The sequence below is a fragment of the Brienomyrus brachyistius genome, chromosome 1 (genome assembly GCF_023856365.1).
Source record: "Brienomyrus brachyistius isolate T26 chromosome 1, BBRACH_0.4, whole genome shotgun sequence".
NCBI classification, from domain to species: Eukaryota; Metazoa; Chordata; class Actinopteri; order Osteoglossiformes; family Mormyridae; genus Brienomyrus; species Brienomyrus brachyistius.
In genome coordinates, this window is record NC_064533.1 from 9,263,640 (window position 1) to 9,284,092 (window position 20,453).

A 20,453-nucleotide genomic window follows, 5' to 3' on the forward strand; every position below is an offset into this window, starting at 1 on the left:
CTGCACCCCACTGGGGTCAATATGTCCACCATGTCACATGGTCAGTGTTCTCTAAATGTCGCCCGCTGCTCATTGGCCTGCCTGCCAAATGCTTTAGGTTCCCACGGCGACGCCCAACCTGCGTCCCCTTCTGCAGTGACACGTTTATCATCAGCTCCCTGGAACCCTAAAGTTGTGCCTCTCTCACCCCCAGTTCAGTGATTTGTTTTCACTTTCTGGGGGTAAAAAACCTTTCTTGGAGCTCTCTGGTGCCGGTTGTTGTAGGAGGTTTATCATTGGGCTTCCTTGTCAGAAATGTGTCCTGCAGTCTTCTGAATGCCACGCATGTGGATCTGAATAGTCAGCCTCTGCCTTATTCTTGTGGGTCTCCTTCGGGGTTTGAGTCCTTGCCCTCCAGGGCTGTTTCTGGCTTGTCACCTTTCCCCAGCAGCAGCGACGCCTGTGAGCTCTGTGCCGCTTGCTTTGGAGAAGGACGGGCTGGGGTTCGAAACGACGTGATTGGATAACATGGCAGCCGGATTATTGAGAATCACGGTGCTGCTTCACAGAGGGAAATGAAATCGGTGTTTCTGCTCTGTACACAGTGGGCCGCCTTCCCCTTTTTATGGAGGAAGCAGCAGCCACGACCGCAGCTTTAGGTACACGAAGCACACTGCTTTCGGTGGGATGTGACATCAGTCTGAGTCTCTCTTCCTCTTTGTAATCTTTGTATACATAAACGCCACTTGGCATTCGCGTTGCTCAACACTGCAGTTTCAGTTGCTGTTAATTGGCCCGTGAGAGTACAATCATACATCTGAGATCATCCTCACATCCAGTACATGCGGCCCATTCAGAGCATAATGCCAGTGGTGTGTGAGGGTTCTCCGCTTAAGAGCGGCTCTGCAGGGCCCCTGAACATTTCCCCATGCAGCTGTGAACTCTGTCTGCTCGCTCCTCACGGAGCACATCCCAGAGGGAGGAGCACAGCCCGGTACTCCGGCAGGAGCGGCTCCTAGCAACGGGAAACCCTCCAGGGCCCTTGATCCGGAGAGCGGCGGACCTCCTGTTCTCCCTTCGCCCACTTTATTAAGTCCAGAGCAGAAGCAGCACTGCCTGCCCAGTCAGTCCTCTCCAAGCCGTTAGAGAAGGGCAGTCCTATCCACAATGGGCCGCTGTATATCGCTGCAGCACCCTAATTAGGTTACTGATTAGGGGACTGATTGGCTGAAGAGTCCTTGCACCTTAGTTTGAACAGCCGACCTAAAGGTCGCCCCAAAAACCTGCAAACACACCGGCCCTTTGCGGATAAAATTGCCTACATCACTGGTCTCTAATGCAGGGGGTTTGTTTTATGCTGAAAGCCGCCTTTGTGGGTTTGTGAGGCCATGTAGACGTGATTCTATGGACTTTTTGCTGATCGCTTTCTTTGTGTTTTTTGTTTTTTTTTCCAGTGTGCTTGGCAGGCGTGTGGTTCCTCTGCGTCGGGCTTGTTTGTGTCTGCTATTGGTCGTGTGGCACCGGCACCGATGCCCCTTCCTGTCCTGTCAGCATGTGCTTGGTGATGAATCACAGGGCTTCAGTCACACGGTTTTTGGGCCGCACCTGAGCCAGAGGGAGGTATTGTCATGACCGCTTGTCGGTTTGCTCTAGAAAAGCTGAGATATAACCTTTCTGCGTTTTCTTTTTATGACATTTTAAAGTGTCACCAGACGTAGGGAGCCTGTGAAGTGTGGCCAGGCCATGTCAAAGCTCTGGGCATTCAGTCACACTCCCAGAAATGGCACTAATCAGCGGTGCGTGGGGCCTGAGGGAAACAACGCCGCTTTTTACCAGTAACACGACACCCAGTAACAAAGTCATTTGGGGACGAGGTAACGCGGAGACAAGCGTATAATGGGAGGACTGGTCATTAAGGAAGGGTTAGTGATGTCCGGGGGAAATCAAATAATTGGGGCTCTCTGCTGCAGGTTAAAGCCGACACACGGCAATCTTCCCCTCCCTGATGCCGGTGTCGTTTCGGAGCAGATAATATTACGGTGTGTCTGTCCATGTGACTCCTCCTCCTCGCACAGTGGAGGCGTAAAGATGTGAAGATGCCAGCTCCCTGTGGCTTAGGTGGTGTTTTCATTGGTTCCTCGCTCTGAATCGCCCCGATTTATTGGATGATATGTTCTGGTGGTGTTGTCATTGGCTCCCTGTTCTGAATCACCCCGATTATTGGATGATATGTTCTTCAGACGCGTCTACCTAACTGTCCCTGTAGCAACTTGGGCTCTTAACATGTGACATTTAACATTCAGGGTGTTGGCCACCATGGACTGTCTGAGAGACTCTCGGTAGGGCATGGATGGCAGCTTACAGGGTGTCCAGGGAAGAGTTGGAGACGTGCGCTTCGGTGGCCGATGTAGACTGTCAGTCCATGACTCTCCTTTATCTCTAGTGTAAGTGCAGAGGATCGACTTGAAGGCTTACCTGGCTGTGGTGATGTCTATTTGTTGGTGTGTTAATACATTTTATTTGTAACGCACTATACATTTGATTACATATCTCAAAGTGCTACAAAATACAAACATTATAGTAAAAATAACATAACACCCCTTTTAAAAAAATAATGGGGCAACCCGCAAACTTAATTAAAACCCATAAGTTCTGCTGGTGTGTTGGCTTCTGATACATGACATCGGGCTGTGCCTAGGCTCGGACTCCCTCGCGTCCTCTGGGCTTTCCCTGAACATCCGTCCAGTGTGACATGTTTCTGAATTGTGTCACTGTGCCTCCGCTTTCTCCATGGCGATGCTGCCCTGCAGTGGGGGTCCTATGGGGATCAGGAAGCAGGCAGCTTTATGCTGAAAGCAGGGGCTGAATTGTTGATCCCGTGAAATATTCTATCAAGATCCGGTAAGTTCTGCCAGCGGAGCCCTCGTCGGCATTTTGCTGGCTTGCTAATGATCTGAGGGCACCTCCCTGATCCGTGAAACGCGAACACTGTCAGACTGGCATTCCTGAAACAATGCGTCCGCTGTCTTTGTGCCCACGCCCCGCTAAGTGGAATAACAGTCAGCGTACCCACTCCACCCTCCCGCCACATAACCAACATGCAGTCACTGCCCCGTCTCCTGGCGGCAAACGCAGAATGCTGATTGAGGTGCTCCTGCATCCGTCCCGAACGGTGGTTTTATCTATTAATCGCAGCCCAAACAGGAACTGACGTCTACCTCTCTGCTCCCCCAGGTGGCCTAGTGATCTGCCGCATTCTGACCTACCCCCCCACACGGCGGGCGCTCATCGTGGGCTGCGGACTGCAGATGTTCCAACAGCTGTCTGGCATCAACACAGTCATGTAGGTATCGGCCTCCTCTGAGCACTGCCGTGCGCTGCCTCATTCCCAGCTTCCCAGTGCGTTTCCCTGTAGGAATTCAGCAGTACGCCTGATTAATTCCATGCTGGGGATAACTCCCAGGGAGTTGGGGGGCGCTCTTGCTGTCTCTCTGCTGTTTGCTGCCTCTCTAACGTGCCTTTCAGTCAGACCTTTCCTTGGGGAAAGGTTACGGCCTGTGGTCTGACATCAGCCTGTAGACAGAGCAGTCAGGTACACTGTTCCTCAGGAGCCACATTCGAACCTGCAGCCTTTGTATCACCAGCCCCCGTCGCTGCTCCATAGGTAGCCTGCAGGATCCCATCTGAAAATCAAACCATAATCCAGCAAGTTCTCCATTAAACACAATTCTTCCTGACACGCGCTCTGTCCCTATCTCAGTCATGTACTGTGAGGAAAGCTCGGGGGCTTATGGGTTGCGACTCCAAACACCCACCCCCAAGCTAGTGGAATGTCTGTCTTCATGAAAATATCTTACCTGACTTTGCAAGGTCTAATTTACACTGGCATGACTGGCAGCCTGCAGTGATATGTCAGACAGCGGGAGCTACCGTTGTTTTGGGATCCCAAAGTGCCCCATGACCACTCGGTGTCCCAGTACAGCGTTACCAGCGAAGCTGTATTGAGTGACAGTGAACGCGCGTGTGTGAGTGTAACGTGGTAATGAGCGCGGGCCTTGATGGCATTTACCTTTCAGCTGCTTTTAGGCATTTTTTGTTTTTAATCATCGTACATGACGGTCTTTGGCTGTGTGCTGTTGCTAGGCAACCCCTGAAGGAGGAATTTTCTTTCAAAGCAGCAAGTGTGTGTGTTTGTGTGTGTGTGTGTGTGTGTGTGTGGTGCTCGTGTGCTGTCTGGTTCTGGAACACAGGATAGCTGACTGAATTAAGTTTGTCGTCATGACTCTCCCGCTGTCACCAAGTGACAGATCCGTGACACAGAGCCAGTGTGACAGTCAGACCAGCTCTGTCACACCATAATGAAGTGCCTCCCAGGTTGCGGTCCCTCGCCTGGCCATATGGCACCGGCATGGCTGCCGCCCCTCACGCCGTCACCCTGCGTGCCGCCCCAGTGCCGTTGTCCAGCTCCCTGCGCTCAGCCACGACTGATCTCACCCGCATGCTCTGGATGTACGTGCTGATTTTTCAAGATGTCCTTGTAAATACTGCTTTTTACCAGGTAGCAACACAAGGTGGTACATTGGACGGGGCTTGGGGTTTATCGATCATTCATACGGTCATGTTTGTTGGAGTGTGGTCATCTCCAGAAGGTCTGCAGAAGGCAGAGACGCCGTCCTAGTGAAGCTTCCGTGACGTCGCTCAGCTAGGGGGTGTGTGCGTAGGTTTGTGTTAGAAACATTGGTGTCTGTCAGAATTGGCATTTCATTCCCATGTTTGTCTTGATGTGATTTTAGTGATTATCTTAACAATCTGACATTTTGTCTGAGGTCATTGATTTAGTGTCTGACGAGTTGGGAAGTCCTGTGTGTGAATTTGTGCGTGTGTGTTTTTGCAATGATTACATTGTAGGGACCTGATTTCCCCACAATGTGATTCCAAACCTGTAAGTTTTTAACTTGTGGGGACATTTTTTCGGTCCTCACAAGGATGACCTCAATTTTATAAAGATATATCGGGTCAAGTCAGGTCGCGGAACATGCCCTGGTACAGAGACTTATTACACCCACTGAGCAACGAAGTGTGTGTGTCTGTGTGTGTCTGTGTGTGTGTGTGTGTGTGTGTGTGTGTGTGTGTGTGTGTGTGTGTGTGTGTGTGTGTGTGTGTGTGTGTGAGTGAAATAAGCCAGTTCTGCATTGATATAACTTCTCCCCAAAATAACAGTCCCTCTCAGCAGTATCACTCACTGACATACAACAATCTATATGCACTGCAAATAAATGCCCATGACAACGGAGGCAGCAAAACTCCATCTTTCGATACAGTAACACTACAGCCCTGAATCTGCATTGAGATGATGGAGACTCAGTGGCTGAGCACAGGTTCTGATTTATGACCAGCAGGGACAGAGGAACTGGCGGCAGCACCACCAGGAGCCTTTGTTATTCTGCACTGGGCTACAGCAACAGTCTGCATGTAAACACCCTGAAGATTCTGTCACCAACGCTCTGTATTGGTCTGAGAAATCTCTATGATGTCCTGCATTCCAGATCTGTCTGCTCTGGATTCGATGCCTTGGTCAGTTCAATACTTACCCAGAAACCCATGGGGCACTTTTGGGTGACTAATCTTTGGTCATATTCACCCCGATTACTGTTCTTGCTGCTGTGTCTTGACAGTGTGGTGTGTTTTGCGGACGGCAGCATATTACAGGAGCCTAATCCTCAGCGTACTGCAGAAATGCCATGAAAGGTTAGAAAACATCTCGTTTTGTGATGTTTCTGAGCCGTCTGAAGCGGACAATTGCACACCAATTGTAAACTGATGTGCTGGAAGTGGAATATAAGCCTTAAGAATTAAATTGTGATAACAGGACATGGGGAGTGCTGCTATTACCTTCTAGTAATGGGGTTTCTGTTTAGTCGCAGTTTAGAGGCAGATAGTGATCACTCAGTGATGCAGTGCTGTTATTAGATATCTGAGCATACTGGTGCAGATTGTTTGGGTAGGAGGTGGACCAATTAAGGCCAGTGCCACAGGACCCGATCACCCCCCCGCCCCCCCCCAAAACACACCAAATGGCAGGTCATCCATGACATGTTTTCAGACGTGGTTTGTATGATTCGAAGACTGACTGAAGGACTGAATGCTCGTTCATGCCAGTAACAGCACTGAGGTAATCAAAGCCACAAGTACTGCGGCTTCCAGAAGCTGCTGGCTCACTGCATTGGACACTGGTTTGTTTTTGCCGCGGGTCGCTGTTGACGGTGAGTCAGGATTAGCCGTCACGCCCCAAGTAAGCGCTCTTTAAATAGAAGCGGCGTCCACAGACAGACATCGTGTTTTCAGATTGGAAACACTCACGGCCTCCACCCATGGAGAGAAAAGGCCGCTCAGCAGCTGAGATCTGGAGGAGAAGCGGGGGAGGGGGGGGGGGGGGCACGTACCGTCTTGGGAAGGCCAGCAATCACCCACGGAATGTTTACAGGCCTAGTTTCGTCTGATTCGGCATGTTTACAGGCCTGGTTTTGTCTGATTCGGCATGTTTACAGGCCTGGTTTCGTCTGATTCGGCATTTTAGCGGTTAGATATCCCGTCTGTCTCATGGCTGTGACCATGAGGACCCCCTGCTTCCCATCTTGGAAACAGTAAATTTAGGTGATGAGACGCTCATAGCAACACCCCCCCCCCACACACACACACACACACACACACACACACACACACAGGTACAGCAGGAGGGCAGGCAGGGTGCTCTGACCTGCCATTTGGTATGTTTTGGGAAGTGGTTACCATGGTGATCCTCCACCCCCTTCGGGGTCAGGGTATGGGTTGCTGATTCTGTTGCCATGACGGTGTGCTCCCCAAGCACTTTCTAAGTGCTCTGTAATCCCACAGACTCGTTTGCGCCGGCTTGGCTTTGCACTTAACGTTGGGTTCCATGCCGCCGGTGCTCCTGTGACGCTCAAAGCCAGCATCAAATGAGCAGCTGGTCCTGGAAGACCGCTGCTCTGTTGGTGAATGTGAGGGCCACCCATACGGCCTCCCCAGCTGAACACTATTCTCTGTGCCACTGCCAACCATCTCAGAAGCTCAGGATGTCACACGTGATCTACAGCAGGTTTTGCTTTGTATCAGCACTGTGCGGAGACCTCCCTCCCTCTGCTGGACCATCAGGAGCTGCCAGGCGGGAAGTGGTTAAAGCCCCCACCGCCTCCTTCGTAACGACGGACACCCAGCTGTGGTCGGTCCATCTTAAGCATGTGAAGATGAACTGAGTGAGGCAGCTGCTCTTCCAGACTGGGTGCCCGTCATCAGACTGCACCATATCTGAACTTCGTGACTCGTTGTAGGCCTTCTGCATCTTTTATTACGTTTCTGTTTCTTTGTCGTCAGGGTTTGAACCATTCACCTTGCGTTTGCCGGAGACTGTAGTGTCACTGTTTTGGGAGATGGGGCAGATGCTGGGCCCGTCTTGCCCCTGCCTGCTCTGTTCCTCCGCGCCAGCAGGTAGCCCTGAATGCCCCCCCCCCCCCCTCGTGTGCCCCAGCAGGCGGGTAATGACCACGTGGGCCGCGGCACCATGCTGGCATCAGCTGGGCCTGGCGATAGTCGTTATCTCCAATTATCCTCTCCACCTCAGGGGAGGGTTTCCTTGCCAGCCTGCAGCAAGATCTAAGGCCCTCGCCATGACTCAGAGAGCCAAAGAAGCTGAGAGAGAGAGAGAGAGAGAGAGAGAGAGAGAGAGAGAGAGAGAGAGAGAGAGAGAGAGAGAGAGAGAGAGAGAGAGATGCATGTTCCCCCTACTTGCAGTGAGTAAAGGGTTCAGCGCACTTTAAAGGTTCTCGTGTGTGTGTGTGTTGATGTATACAGTCCAGATGATGTACAGCAGTGTGCCCTGACTCATCACCTGTCAAGTGAGAGTTGAAGAGCATCTCTAGACAACATGGCACGTAATTGCTGGTGTTTCCCTGAAACCTTATCATTCATGTGAAGATGGGATTGTGCTTCTGCTGATAACTTGTGTGGTTTTGCATTTGTCCTGCTTCTTTTATGCTCTGTTTCGAAAGGTGGTGGTGAAGCATACAGGACTGTCAGTGCTATTCATCACAGAACCCAAAGGCCTCTTTGCTCTGTTATTTTAGTGCCCTCTCGTCAGATCATAAGTGAATGCAGAATCGCTGAAGACTGACCAGCAGGGGGCAGTGTGAAGGGACAGGCTGATCCCTGGGGCCGCTCTCGCGGCAATGGAGTACCTGTCACAGATAGCCTTGTCTTTTTTGCCATCCCAGCACACGCTCCATTTCATATGGATTTCTTTAAAATTGACTCTTTGCCCCAGCAACTTTCAGTTAAAACTGTAAAAGTAAAATAGCACTCTTAAGTAGTGAGGGTTGGATTAACCTTGACAGCGAATGGAACACTGTGTTATCTACTACAGATCTGTGCTTAGCTGTGTTGTATAACTTAGTGAAATATTTTTTTCAGACCAGCCAGGACAGTTAAAGCGACCTGATGCATCTGTATTTGGCATATTTCTCTCTTTGGATGCAGATTTCTTTAGGTGTCTGTTTTTCACAATCTGGTCCTTGGGAACCCGCAGACAGTCCACATTTTTGCTCCCTCCCAGCTAGCTCTGCAAGTCCCTAAAAACCGCATTGAGGGAAACTGCCTTAGGTAATCGCTTATCGCTGCCTGCCTGCCCCATGGTCTTCTCATCTCTCGAACTGTCAGTCTGCTCTTTGGCTCCCCAGTAATGGATGAATGGATCCAGCCTGCTTCACTGGAGCCGTTAGTCCTGAGAATGGTGCTGTTTGATTTCAGCTGGGCTGCGGTGCCTCAGCATGGTGCTGTTTGCTTGCGGTTGAGCTGCGGTACTTCAGGGTGATTATCTTTGGTTGCAGTGGAGCTGCGGTGCCCCTTGATGACGCTGTTTGGTTTCCTTGGGGCTGCGATGCCTCACGACGACATTCTTCACCTCTAGGTTCCTATCAGGGCCTTCTGCTTTATTCACCTAAAGTTGATGCTTGTGGTTATTTACTTTGTCTAAAGCCTCAACATTTCTACCCCCCCCCCCCCCCCCCCCCCCCAGGTACTACAGCGCCACCATCCTGCAGATGTCAGGAGTGCGAGATGACAGGCTGGCCATCTGGCTGGCTGCGGTCACGGCCTTCACCAACTTCCTGTTCACGCTGCTGGGGGTGTGGCTGGTGGAGAGGGTGGGCCGTCGGCGGCTGACCCTGGGCAGCATCGTTGGTACAGACGGCGCTAAATTCGTCTTCACGTTTAAAGTAGTTAGCATGATGCTGTCTTTGCCACGGCTGTCGTTCTCTTTCAGGAACCTGTCTGAGCCTGATCCTTCTGGCCGCCGGATTTCTCCTCTCCGCCCAGAACTCGCCCCCCATCACCCTTCACCCCACAGACCCCTCCCTGCAAAACTCCACCTGCATACAGTATGGGTGAGGCCTGTGCCGGACTCCCTCTGCAGGGGGCGCTCACAGCACAGCATGGGGATACAGCAAGCACCCAACCACACACGCGCACACACACACAGGCACACAATGAAAGGATGTATGCAAGATGCTCAGATTCATCTCACACTTCAGCAGGCTTTGTTTTTATATAGCACCTATCCATAAAGGCTTAACCCAGATTTAACAAGCAGAGCGAGTGTAATACCAGCAAGTAGCAGAACTTGACGCTACCTTACAAAAAAAATGCAGGAGGAGAAGTGACCTCTGGCTGAGTCAGGATGGACCTAGCCGGATTGAGTTGAGAACACAACAGGTGTTCCCGGTGGGTGTAAATTATGAGTGTGGGCATGGGAAATTAAGGGGATATATCAAAAACTTCTGCCAGAGAGGAGGACGATTCATTCAGTTTTTGGTCGCGTTAAAGATGGCTGCTAAGCCCCTTCCACACCCTTACTTATGGGCAGGCAGGTCGTATCAGGACCAGAATCAGATCATCAAGCAGAGCGGTTTGTGTTGCCTAAAGAGCAGTCAATGGATTTTCACAGCGTTGCCATGGTGGGGTTTGGAATTGTTTCCATCTCCGTGATGTTATAAAATGATGAATGCAGTGCCCCCTTGTGGAAAGACCGGACATCACTGTAGGCTCTCCTGAAGCTTATATCATTAAGTGTGTTTGGAGAGTTTTCAGACAGCAGTATGCAATGGCACATAGGGGGCCCAGGTGGTCCTGTGATCTAAGATCTAAGCCGAAGGTGCCGGAATAGCAAGGCCTGCTGCTTGTTTACTTTATCAGGAAATGTTTAAGTTTCGCACAGCCACACAGCGCACACACATACACACACCACAGGGCGGCTTGAGCTCTCTCCACAATCGAAACTGCAAATGCAACTCGGGGTGGAGGGGGTGTGCCCCTTCCACAGACTATAAAACCCGTATCTTCCTCCCCAGGCTGTGCGAGCCCTGCATGCTGGACCCACGCTGTGGCTTCTGTTACCAGGAGAACGGCACCACCATCTCCACCACCTCCTGCGTGCCCATCAGCGCGTCCTCCACTGAGGAAGCAGCGTGGGGCAGGTGAGGGGGAGGCAGCTTGGTTGGGTGGGGGGGGTGTGGGATCTGCTGTACCTCCAAGTGGCTCCCTGGGATCTGAGCTCTGTGCTTGGTGACCTTCTCCACACTCTGTAATTTTAAACATGTCTTTGTTCCTGCACTTGAGCTTCCTCCGTGCTCTCACAGGCCTCAGAACATGCGTTGTGTGCTTCAGAAGGGCGGCAAACACACTTAAAAGGCACAGGCGCCACACAAGGCCGACTCTCACCAAGCATCTATTTTCTGCTTCACGCCGCTTTCCTGAGCCACCTTTACAGCAGAGAATTGGGCATATTGGTTTGCTGGACATCTGTTCTGATACGCTGTGACCACACAGGTGTAGCAACATGACCCAGAAAGACGGCATCTACTGGGCCTATAACTACTGTCCCACCGCATACTCATGGATGGTCCTCCTAGGCCTCATCTCCTACCTGGCCGCCTTCGCCCCAGGTAAGAGGCTTTGGTTCTGCTCTGGAAAGGCCTGATTTCAGATCTTTCTGGAAGGATCCTAATTATTCCTTATAATTCGACCCTCTGATAGGAATGGGTCCTATGCCTTGGACGGTGAACTCTGAGATCTATCCCCTGTGGGCCCGGAGTACCGGAAATGCCTGCTCTGCCGGTGTCAACTGGACCTTCAACGTCCTGGTCTCTCTGACTTTCCTCCACGTTGCTCAGTACCTCACCTACTACGGTACCTGACCATGACTGGGCTGAGTCATATCTTGCATGAGTAGATTGAGCTAAGTAATGGTATTTCCATCCACAGTGATGTCGTGTTTTGATGAGGATGCAGGTATCCTCTTACAGGCACTTGCTGCTTCCCCTTGTGGTGGATGTTGGTGACTTGCTGAGGAACATCTCCCGTCCTGCTCCCCTGGTGACTCTGTCCTTCACCCTCCCCTCCCTCCTTAGGTGCATTTTTCCTATACGCCGGCCTTACTCTGCTGGGCTTCCTCTTCATCTACGGCTGCCTGCCCGAGACCAAGGGCCACCGGCTGGAGGAGATCGAGCTGCTCTTCGAGAATCGGCTGTGCACATGCGGCGCGTCCGATTCGGACGAGGGACGGCAGATCGAATACATCAGGGTAAAAGGAAGCAACTACCACCTGTCAGATAACGACGCCTCTGACGTGGAGTAGTCCGGTCATCACCTCCGCTCTGTCCTTCTTTCCAACCCGAGGCTTTCTTGGTATGACACGTGACGGGTTTGGGGTCTATCTTAAGCCTGCTTCTAGTCTGCCTTACAGTCGGTGTCCCATGATTCATATTCCATAGGGCTGGCTGGGTTCCAGCATCTGCCAAAATGTGCTTATCGTCCAGTACAAATCAGTGGAGCGGCTCAGCTGGGATAGATGGCTAAACAGAACACGACTCCTGACACAGAAATTCAGGACCCAAACAAATATCAGAACACAGGGATTGAGGCCTTTCTGCCAAATGAAATGAAATCATTACCAATAGCAGCTCATAACACAAAGTGTTTTGTGTCGGTGTGTATCTAGTCCTCCTTTGGAGCAGAACACTGGAGTATTTCTGTATTAACTCCCTATACTGTATATTTATCAGTATTTTACATTGGCTCCTAATGAGTTTGTGGACCACAGAACATGCCGTTGATTCCTGGGAGCCGCTCTCTGCCAGTCAGACTCTCTCATCACTTGGGAACAGTGTGTGATCTCATGGCTGATCTCTGGTTGATGGTGCTATGGAGTAGTTTGCCATAGTTCGACTTGGTGGCTCTGGGTCTCCTGTTCATTGTATATCTGGGTAACTATGACCAAGCATAAACACACAGTGAGGAGGAGGAAACACTAGGGGATCGTGGATTTAAGGAGTGTTGAATTTTCTAGTCTCGTTTGGAGCTGGCCTACTTACACCACAGAGTCCAGGAGGCAGACAGCGGAATCGCATATATACACGTAAGTAAGGGCGATGTGGCCAGCAGCGCCTCCCCCTGGGGTAAAACTGCCGTTAAACGTGTCCGGCTGGAGAGTCCCTCTCATCAGCAGCTGTCCTTGTTTGTTTTGCAGCTGCAATAGTCGTTACGTTTTTCAGAAAGCCTGAAGATGTGTGTTCGGGAGGATGCAGAAGATATTTTTGTATGCAGCACACAGAACACACTTTACTTCTGATTCAATGTTTACAAATTATCTATCAGTCGCTTCACGTGCATTCGTACACTCACACTGTTTTTGGCAGGAAGTACTTTGCCCGTTTTAATTTTCTGTCTTCCTCTGTGGCCATGTGTACAAACCAAATCGTATATTTATTCTTTAAATGGCATAGTTTAATATTTGTGTGTTAAATGTTTAGAGTCCTGTATTGATACATTTAACATATATTACAGTTAGGAGATTCAGTCCTAGGTGATGTTTACTGTTCCCCTTAAACACTATTGTCAGGTATTCATGGTTCAGTGCCTATCTCACTATATTGTTGAGTTAGATTAAATGATGTGCTTTATCTGTGACTGGAGATTAGCTTTTGCCAAATAAATCGTGGAAAATGTATTCACCTGCTCAAGACAATGTGCTGTTTTTTGGCCTATAACATGTGGGCCTTGGGTTCTGGGGTTTATACTCACTGTCACAGTAATTACTGCTAAAAGCAGGGAAATACAAGACTTCTAGCAAAATGAACTTAAACGTGATGTAAAAGCACAGAGCTAGTAACAGCAGGACAGACTGGTGGGGGTACTGGAGTACTGGTGATACTGGTGATGAACTGCCACTTTCTCTTTTTCACTGGTATCGACTTGGTGTCCCGAACCTCCTTATGCAGACAGGGATCATCAGTCTTACTGAGGAAATGATGCCTTCAGGTTGCTTTTATTTCTGAATATTTAAGATCATTTTTAGAGATGTGGGACAGTGTTGTTCAAATGACATAGAACTATGTAATGAAGTATTTCCTATGTTTGTTCATGGTGGATAGCTGCACTTTTCATATGTAAAACAAATGTCTGAATAATGTGTTTGTACAGTTTATGAATTAGAGGAAAAGAGATGACACATCAGTGCTGTAAATTGATTCGTTGCTGTATGTTTTATTAGATTTTAACTTTGTATACAATTGCATACGTTCATGAAATGATATCACTTGAAATTGTACATGAGAAAGTAAACATTAATTCTTTCGCTGTATCTGTTCCTGCTTTAATAAAAAAGTGAACTTGCATCATGGCAGATCTCTCATTTTATGTGTCAGATGCACGCGTTCCTTCACCGCGACGTGTCATTGTGCTTCATCTTTACCAGTATATCTGCAATCTCGTGCAGCGTGGCAGTCTCTTCTGACTCCCAGAATGCTCTGCAGCCCTCACCGACCTGTTTGCTCTCTGCTGTGCTGCTGCCTCCTGCTGACTCCCAGGGCAGGTGGTGACTGATTCCAACTGAGCTCTGCGAGATCTCTGCTCCCTCATGCTGCTCAGGGTTTGACTCCTCTGCCCATCATGGAAGGTGAACATCACACAGAATGAGTTCCAGCTACAGCCGATTGTGCACTAAACAGTGTTGATTTAAAGCACCTTTTAAATTAAAATTTATAAGCATAGCTGTATGCTACTGTAACACATGTACTAATTTTTCTGAGAATGGAGAGACCAGCAGCTCCCCAAGGTACCTCCATGGGCTACATGTAACATTTTACCTGCAGTTCTAATGACATGGATCCTGCTGGAAGGTGGTTCTGGAAGCTCCTCAGATTTGCAGAGACACTCTGTCCCTCTGGAGAGAGATGAATGTTGTCCTATACCAGACCTCAAGTGCTCTGTGCGGCTGTCTGAATTCCAGACTGACTGCAGGTTCTGCTCAGCTTGAGTAGGGTGCCCTCTGCTGGCCGAGATTGTTACTTCAGGATTAACTGGAAGTCGGTCAGCTTCAGATCGGTTCGGATTGTATGTGCCGTGTTCCTGCCCCAGGCTGCACTGTATAGAAACATCCGACTTGCAAGGTCCACGGCTGCTGTCGGTTTGTGTTCCTGCTTCCTTTGTCTCAATGGGGTGTTTTCGTGAGTGCTGTGTTAGCACAAGCAGACCCTCGCTGGTGCTCTTCCTTGGACGCGCTCCTACCCTGAGCTGACTCAGCTGCTCACACCGGCTGTCAGTGGCACATATCTGATTCTGCCCCCCGCCATCTTTATGGTCATCACCCCCGTGCAGGTGAGCTGTAAGCCTCAGCGCAGTAGGTGTCTCTACACAGACGGAGCTCTGGGAGGGGCTGCTCTGATGCCACCAGGAGTCGTCCTCCTGGTACAACAAAAGTCAGTTTGCATAGGAGTTCCCACAGTGCCCTGGTCACCCGGGATACACTGAGCAGCATGTGGAGGGTGTTGGGCTTAGGGTCACATAGAGCTCAGCAATCATACCTCTCACAGCGTGCTTCGGCGGCAGACTTACATCATCAGTGTCTGTGCTGAGGAAACCGTCTCTGGATGAACAGCTTGGAGTTCCACAGCTGTTGAGCCTGTTTCCTGTCATTATGTAGTGACTCTTTTATAATAACCAAGCATTCCATAGAAATACCATAGAAAAAAAAGTAGGTATAAAACTCACGTCCTGCCAGCTGTCTGGTGTTTTCAGAAACCTGCTTTGGTATCAATTCAAAAATTGCATATTAATTACTGATGCATGCAGTACAGAAAAGAAATCCTATGTGATTCACAGATTAACATGAAGAGGACCAAACTGTAGTCTAGCCTCTGGATTATTTGAATAATTTTGGTTCTGGCGATGCATAAATGTTTAACTCTTACCTGAGACCAAAAGCTATAATCAAAGCATCTGTTTTGTGGTTTGCTGAAACTCCTATGCAAAGAAGAAAGCAACGAATGTAAAGATGGACACTGCTCTTTCCGTTATGTAGGACAGAACCACACTACTCACTGAATCTCTGCAGAATTAAGCCGTGTTTCCTCCTCTTCAAACTCAGCAGCTGCAAAATCATGTAAGCTTATATATATCTCATCATTAAGAATGAAAATGAATCATGTTGTCAAGTAACGGAATAAGCAGTTCGTTCCATAGCAGCCTGGCCTACTCTGGTGAAACCCCAGGTCAGACAACTGGTTGTGGTCCTCCTCTTTCTCCAGGGTGAAGCCAAAATGGCCACTGACCTTCTGCCTCACTGCCCCGCTTTCTTCTGAACAGCTGCGTGAACTGTCACATAAATGTTTAATGACCTACACAAACAGGAATAAATGTCCACAAACAAGTACTGTTTTCTCATTCACCATGGCTCCACGTTTCCAAACTGTACTCTGCACTCCGGGCTGCTCGGCGTCTGTTGCGACCAACTTGATGATTTGATCCAGGGACTCTGCTCTTCAACCATTCTTGGCTGGGAGAAAGGTACAAACTACCAAGGAGTAAAAACGTTAGAGAACGTGAACACTGCATGACTCAACTTCTTTTATTTAAACAATATATAAAGTTTGTCTTTTTGGTTGTGGCAAAATATATAAATTACTTGTGTCCAAGAATTATTTGAAGTGGTATTGTTGGAAGGGTTTAGGAACAACAGAAATTCACCGTAAAGTGACATGCCACGTAAAGTAACAGCGGGGTCGCTGAGTACTGAGGGCGTAAAAGTCACCAACGCTGTTAACTCAATAACTGCGGTGAATCGAACTTCCTTTGACATTAACCCCAGTACAAAAATTATGCGCTGGGATCTTCATGAAATGGGCTTCCATGGCCAAGCAGCTGCATGCAAGCCTCACATTACCAAGTGCAATGCCAAGCATCGGATGGAGTGGTGTAAAGAATGCCACCACTGGAATCTGGATCAATGGAAATGTGTTATGTGGACTAATGAATCATGCTTCTGTCTGGCAGTCAGATGGACAAATCTGGGTTTGGCAGATGCCAAGAGAATGTTACCTGCCTGACTGCATTATGCCAACTGTAAAGTTTGGTGGCGGAAAGATAATGGTCTGGGGTTGTTTTTCAGTGATTGGGCTAGACCCCTTAATTCCAGTGAAAGGAACTCTTAATGCTTCAGCATAGCAAGACATTGTGGGAACAATTTGGGGAAGGCCCTTTTCTATTCCAGCATGACTGTCCATGTGCACAAAGCATAGTCCATAAAGACATAGTTGAGTGAGTTTGGTGTGGAAGAACTTGACTGGCCCAGACAGAGCCTCTATTGAACACCTTTGGGATGAACTAGAACTTGCAAGATTGCAAGGCAACCTTTCACATCCACCATCAGTGCCTGGCCTCACAAATGCTCTGCTGGATGAATGGGCAAAGATTCTCACAAACACACTCCAAAATCTTGTGGAAAGCCTTCCCAGAAGAGTGGCAGTTCCTGTAGGTGCAATGGCCCAGTGACCCAATACTTTTGTCCATATAGTGCATAATGCTTGAGGAATGATGCTATTTCTTACTTATCCAGGTTGACTGTCCCTCAGCTGACCATACACATAAGTTGGCTTGGGCATTAAATTAGGCTCTCCTTCCCATGGAAAGGACCACCCACCTCTGGCCCAGGCTGAATGCCAAACTTTTCGGACAAGGACTCAGGTTTACATGCTGAGAACAGGCTCAACGTGTCCGTGACACCATGCTGGTAATCGGGAACGCTGCTATCGGAAAAGCCGGATTCCCACACAGGTGACAGCTGGCAGTAACAAGCGAGCATAGATTGGGTTACATTAATTCAGGAAAAAAACAATTAGTATAAAATAGCTTAAAATTATACTTCTATGCCTTGTAGGTAGTTATTTTACAGGTTTGACAATTTTTACTGAAAACTTATTAGAAACGCACGTTATATTACACTACAGTGTTTTTTGTGTTCAGGATTCCTTACACGTCCATGATTCTTTGCCTGGGATGTGTGACGTGTTCTCCTTCTCAAACCTAAGCACTGGGCCCTAAAATAGTAAACAGGCAAATTTCACCTTAACAGTGAAAATTAAAACGTCAATTAAACCATGTTATAAGAATACATAAAGTAGGACGACTGTGTTATGAAGCCTAATAATGCTTTAAGCTTTAAAGATAAGCTAAGCATTTCGCTGGGTAGGTTCAGGAGCAGCCCAGCGGTGAGGTACCTCTGTTGAGGGGAGTTTCCTTCAAGGCACAACGCAGATGGGGAGCAGGGGCTCATGGGTAATTCTATGGGGTTTTTAGGTGCCTTTACGTTCTTGAAGTAGGTTATTTTAGGCTCACCTGAAATTCACAAGTTAAAAGTTCCGGTATGTCTTTAATGGTAGCACAACAACAGAAATGACACCAACAATTCATGCCGATCATTATTATTATTAATGTGGAAATATATATTTTTGTTTAAAAGTTCTTGTGATAAATTGTGGAACATGTTCTGCTTGAACTCAGATCTTTGGCATTTTCTTACAGTGATGTTCCTTCTTGGTTGCGATCTGATTCACTACCAACATGGTGACAAGATCCAAACTCCCCGCGCCCTGCGGAGCTGCGGGCTGCCCCGCATGCTTGGTCCTCCGCTCCATCTTCCTCCTTTGGAAGAACTCCTAGGAGATACGTGAAAGTGCATCACAGTGAAGGGGGTTGGAGGAGTATTACATAAAGAAAAGGCATCTCGGCGGCTGCTGGATGTGCGGACATCACCGACCCTCTGTTTCCTCACGTCACTTTTCACCAGACATCGGTCCCTAGAAGACAATAACTCATCTTAATACGTATTTTAAATACAATGACGCGTGGCTGTTCATATTCAGTAGGTGTGAAGGAGAGATTTTTTAAGTTATGTACCGTGAGCCGCCCACCCAGTTCATGTTACGTAGTCGGGCCGGTTGATATGGTTCCGTTAGCTCCGGTGGCTACGCTAGCTTTGACAGCGCGGTTAGCTGCGTTTTGCGCCTCGGTAGCTAGCAGCTAATTTGCTCATTTGGTTTTTCGGCGGTAACGTGTTACGTGTACATTAAATATGAACAAATGTCGGCGTGTTTCAGCAAAGTTGCGAGCAGTAATGTCGGCGTATTTGAGGCCGGCGGAGTCACGGCGAAATGCGGAGTCTGACTCCTCGAGCTGCACCGGCTCGTGCGTCTCCGTACATCACTGCCTGATGGAGACTGCGGGATACCGCTGCTATTCATAATCATTGTAATAATGATGAATCCGAACAAAAACCATTAGTGCCAGCATCACACACTCAATCATCATCATCATCTTCATCATCATCATAAAGTAATCGGTCTAAAACGTTTATTTTGCTACTACCTACTAAGGCATACCCTAAACTTAACGACATATTGCTACCTAATAATAAAAGAAACATCTTTAAATTTTTAACAGATCCTAAAAAGGAAACTGTTCTGTTTTTTGCACAAGGTAACGTAGTAAACACCCCCACCCCCTTCCCCCAGGTAAGCAGTAATAATTGAGATGCTTGCAAATGTCAGCCATGGTAAAGGTGGTTTTATATTTCACATTTAAGCAACATCCAGGCTTGGCTGTTAAGGCATTGCTTGCTGTACTAAGAGTAGTATTGAGAAACTATATTACAGCTGTCATAACATCACTAGGCTAAAACAGTGTCCCTGCCTTTATACAATCTTGATTTAGAATATATATATATATATATATATATATATATATATATATATATATATATATATATATATATATATATATATATAAAGCTTTTGGCGTAACGCTGGATGGATTTATCTATTTAATCAATCTCTCAATACATACCTTATTTAAAAAAAATAAGCAATATATGTGTGTGGATACAAGACCTAGCTGTAGACCAATCTGTTTTTAATTTGGGAACATTGTGAACTGTTCCTGATCCATAACATATACCATCTCATCTAATATGTCCCTAGTTTGTGGACAGTAGTCCAGCAACCAGGCACATTGCAGTCTGTATTAGATATCAACAATACATTTCATTTATATAGCGCTTTTTAAGAACCGAAAGACACAATAGATAAGGGAAAGACAGCACACACAGAGCACAGCCAGACAATACTAATTACTAAAACACAAAATATACAAACAATCACATAAAGCACCGTATGTAGACACTGGTCTATAAACTGTACAGGAATATCTCAGTGATTCTTAACAGGTTCCCGCTAGCGTATTTAAAAATATACATCCTTTGTAAATACAGAAGACAGACTGTCCTCCAGGGTTCCATTTTAAAAGCCAGGCCAACAGAAACGGTTTCAGTATGAACTCAGTATGTCACCTTGACTCATTTATGGGATAATGGGAAAATGCAGTGTTTTACTTCTGCCTTGCAGTAATACTGTTCTGCAGGCAAGTAAATAAGGCCTTTGATACTGGGAAATAATATTTATAGTTTGTAAATTTAAAATGTACATTCTAAAGGTTATGATCACCTTTTTTCCATTTTAAGAAGCATCCTTCTAAGTTGCACAAAAAAACAAAGGCATTAAATATCATTAATTGAAATCCATGTTCATGACTGCTTTATATAATCCATGTGATTTTAAAATGCCGTTTACAACAAAATTAACTCGGATTGTATATCTTATGCCTCATTCAGACTCATCAGTTTGTTTTTGCCAGCATGTGACTTAGCCTGGGACTTGAGCCAGTCACTGTTCATGGAATTTAATGGTGGCACAGTAGGTTGCTCCTGTTAAAAGTCCATGGTTGTGGGTTCGAATCCCAACCCTGCTGTATTTGTATGGAGTTTGTTGTCTCTGTGTTACTCAGGTGTCTCAATACATGCATCTAGGTGAGGTCGCACATTTATATCACCCATAGTGTGTGTGTATGTGCTATGTGATGGGCAGTTGTACCACCGCTCTGTGCTGTCTGGGAAATGTTCTAGCCCTGCCCCTAACTTCCCCCAATAGATGAGCAGTTGGAAGATGGATGGGTGGTGATACAAATTATATATATATACTGAACAAAAATATAAACGCAACACTCTTGTTTCTGCTCCC

The 20,453-nt window shown here is 47.7% G+C and overlaps 2 protein-coding genes across 7 annotated transcripts in view; one reads left to right on the top strand and one right to left on the bottom strand.

Moving 5' to 3' along the window:
- The window catches only part of LOC125748908 (proton myo-inositol cotransporter-like), a 31,981-nt gene extending 18,260 nt beyond the window's left edge, over window positions 1-13,721 (top strand). For 2 of the 4 annotated variants that reach the window (XM_049026811.1, XM_049026007.1), the window contains 8 exons: window positions 3,214-3,322; window positions 9,068-9,231; window positions 9,314-9,434; window positions 10,398-10,523; window positions 10,876-10,991; window positions 11,083-11,235; window positions 11,457-11,629; window positions 12,395-13,721. In XM_049026811.1, the coding sequence (XP_048882768.1) occupies window positions 3,214-3,322; window positions 9,068-9,231; window positions 9,314-9,434; window positions 10,398-10,523; window positions 10,876-10,991; window positions 11,083-11,235; window positions 11,457-11,629; window positions 12,395-12,583 (1,151 nt within the window). In that variant the 3' untranslated portion in view covers window positions 12,584-13,721. Of the gene's footprint in view, window positions 1-3,213; window positions 3,323-9,067; window positions 9,232-9,313; window positions 9,435-10,397; window positions 10,524-10,875; window positions 10,992-11,082; window positions 11,236-11,456 lie in introns of all 4 variants that reach the window. The other 2 variants (XM_049027425.1, XR_007400351.1) reach the window with 2 other exon arrangements.
- On the bottom strand, window positions 13,571-18,633 carry LOC125750619 (uncharacterized). Of its 3 annotated transcripts, none has more exons than XM_049030759.1 (14): window positions 18,280-18,633; window positions 18,140-18,179; window positions 17,903-18,038; window positions 17,601-17,718; window positions 17,357-17,420; window positions 17,024-17,164; window positions 15,774-15,880; window positions 15,581-15,699; window positions 15,427-15,475; window positions 15,297-15,348; window positions 15,097-15,130; window positions 14,941-15,014; window positions 14,193-14,790; window positions 13,571-13,986 (listed from the first exon to the last, which is right to left on the bottom strand). In XM_049030759.1, the coding sequence occupies exons 1-14, from the start codon at window positions 18,300-18,302 to the stop codon at window positions 13,766-13,768; spliced, it is 1,776 nt and encodes a 591-aa protein (XP_048886716.1). In that variant the 5' UTR covers window positions 18,303-18,633; the 3' UTR covers window positions 13,571-13,765. The 3 variants fall into 3 exon arrangements, with proteins under 3 accessions (XP_048886716.1, XP_048885887.1, XP_048885101.1); XM_049029930.1 differs by having other exon boundaries at window positions 15,097-15,127; window positions 15,774-15,898; XM_049029144.1 differs by having other exon boundaries at window positions 15,774-15,898.
- Window positions 18,634-20,453: the final 1,820 nt, after the last annotated feature.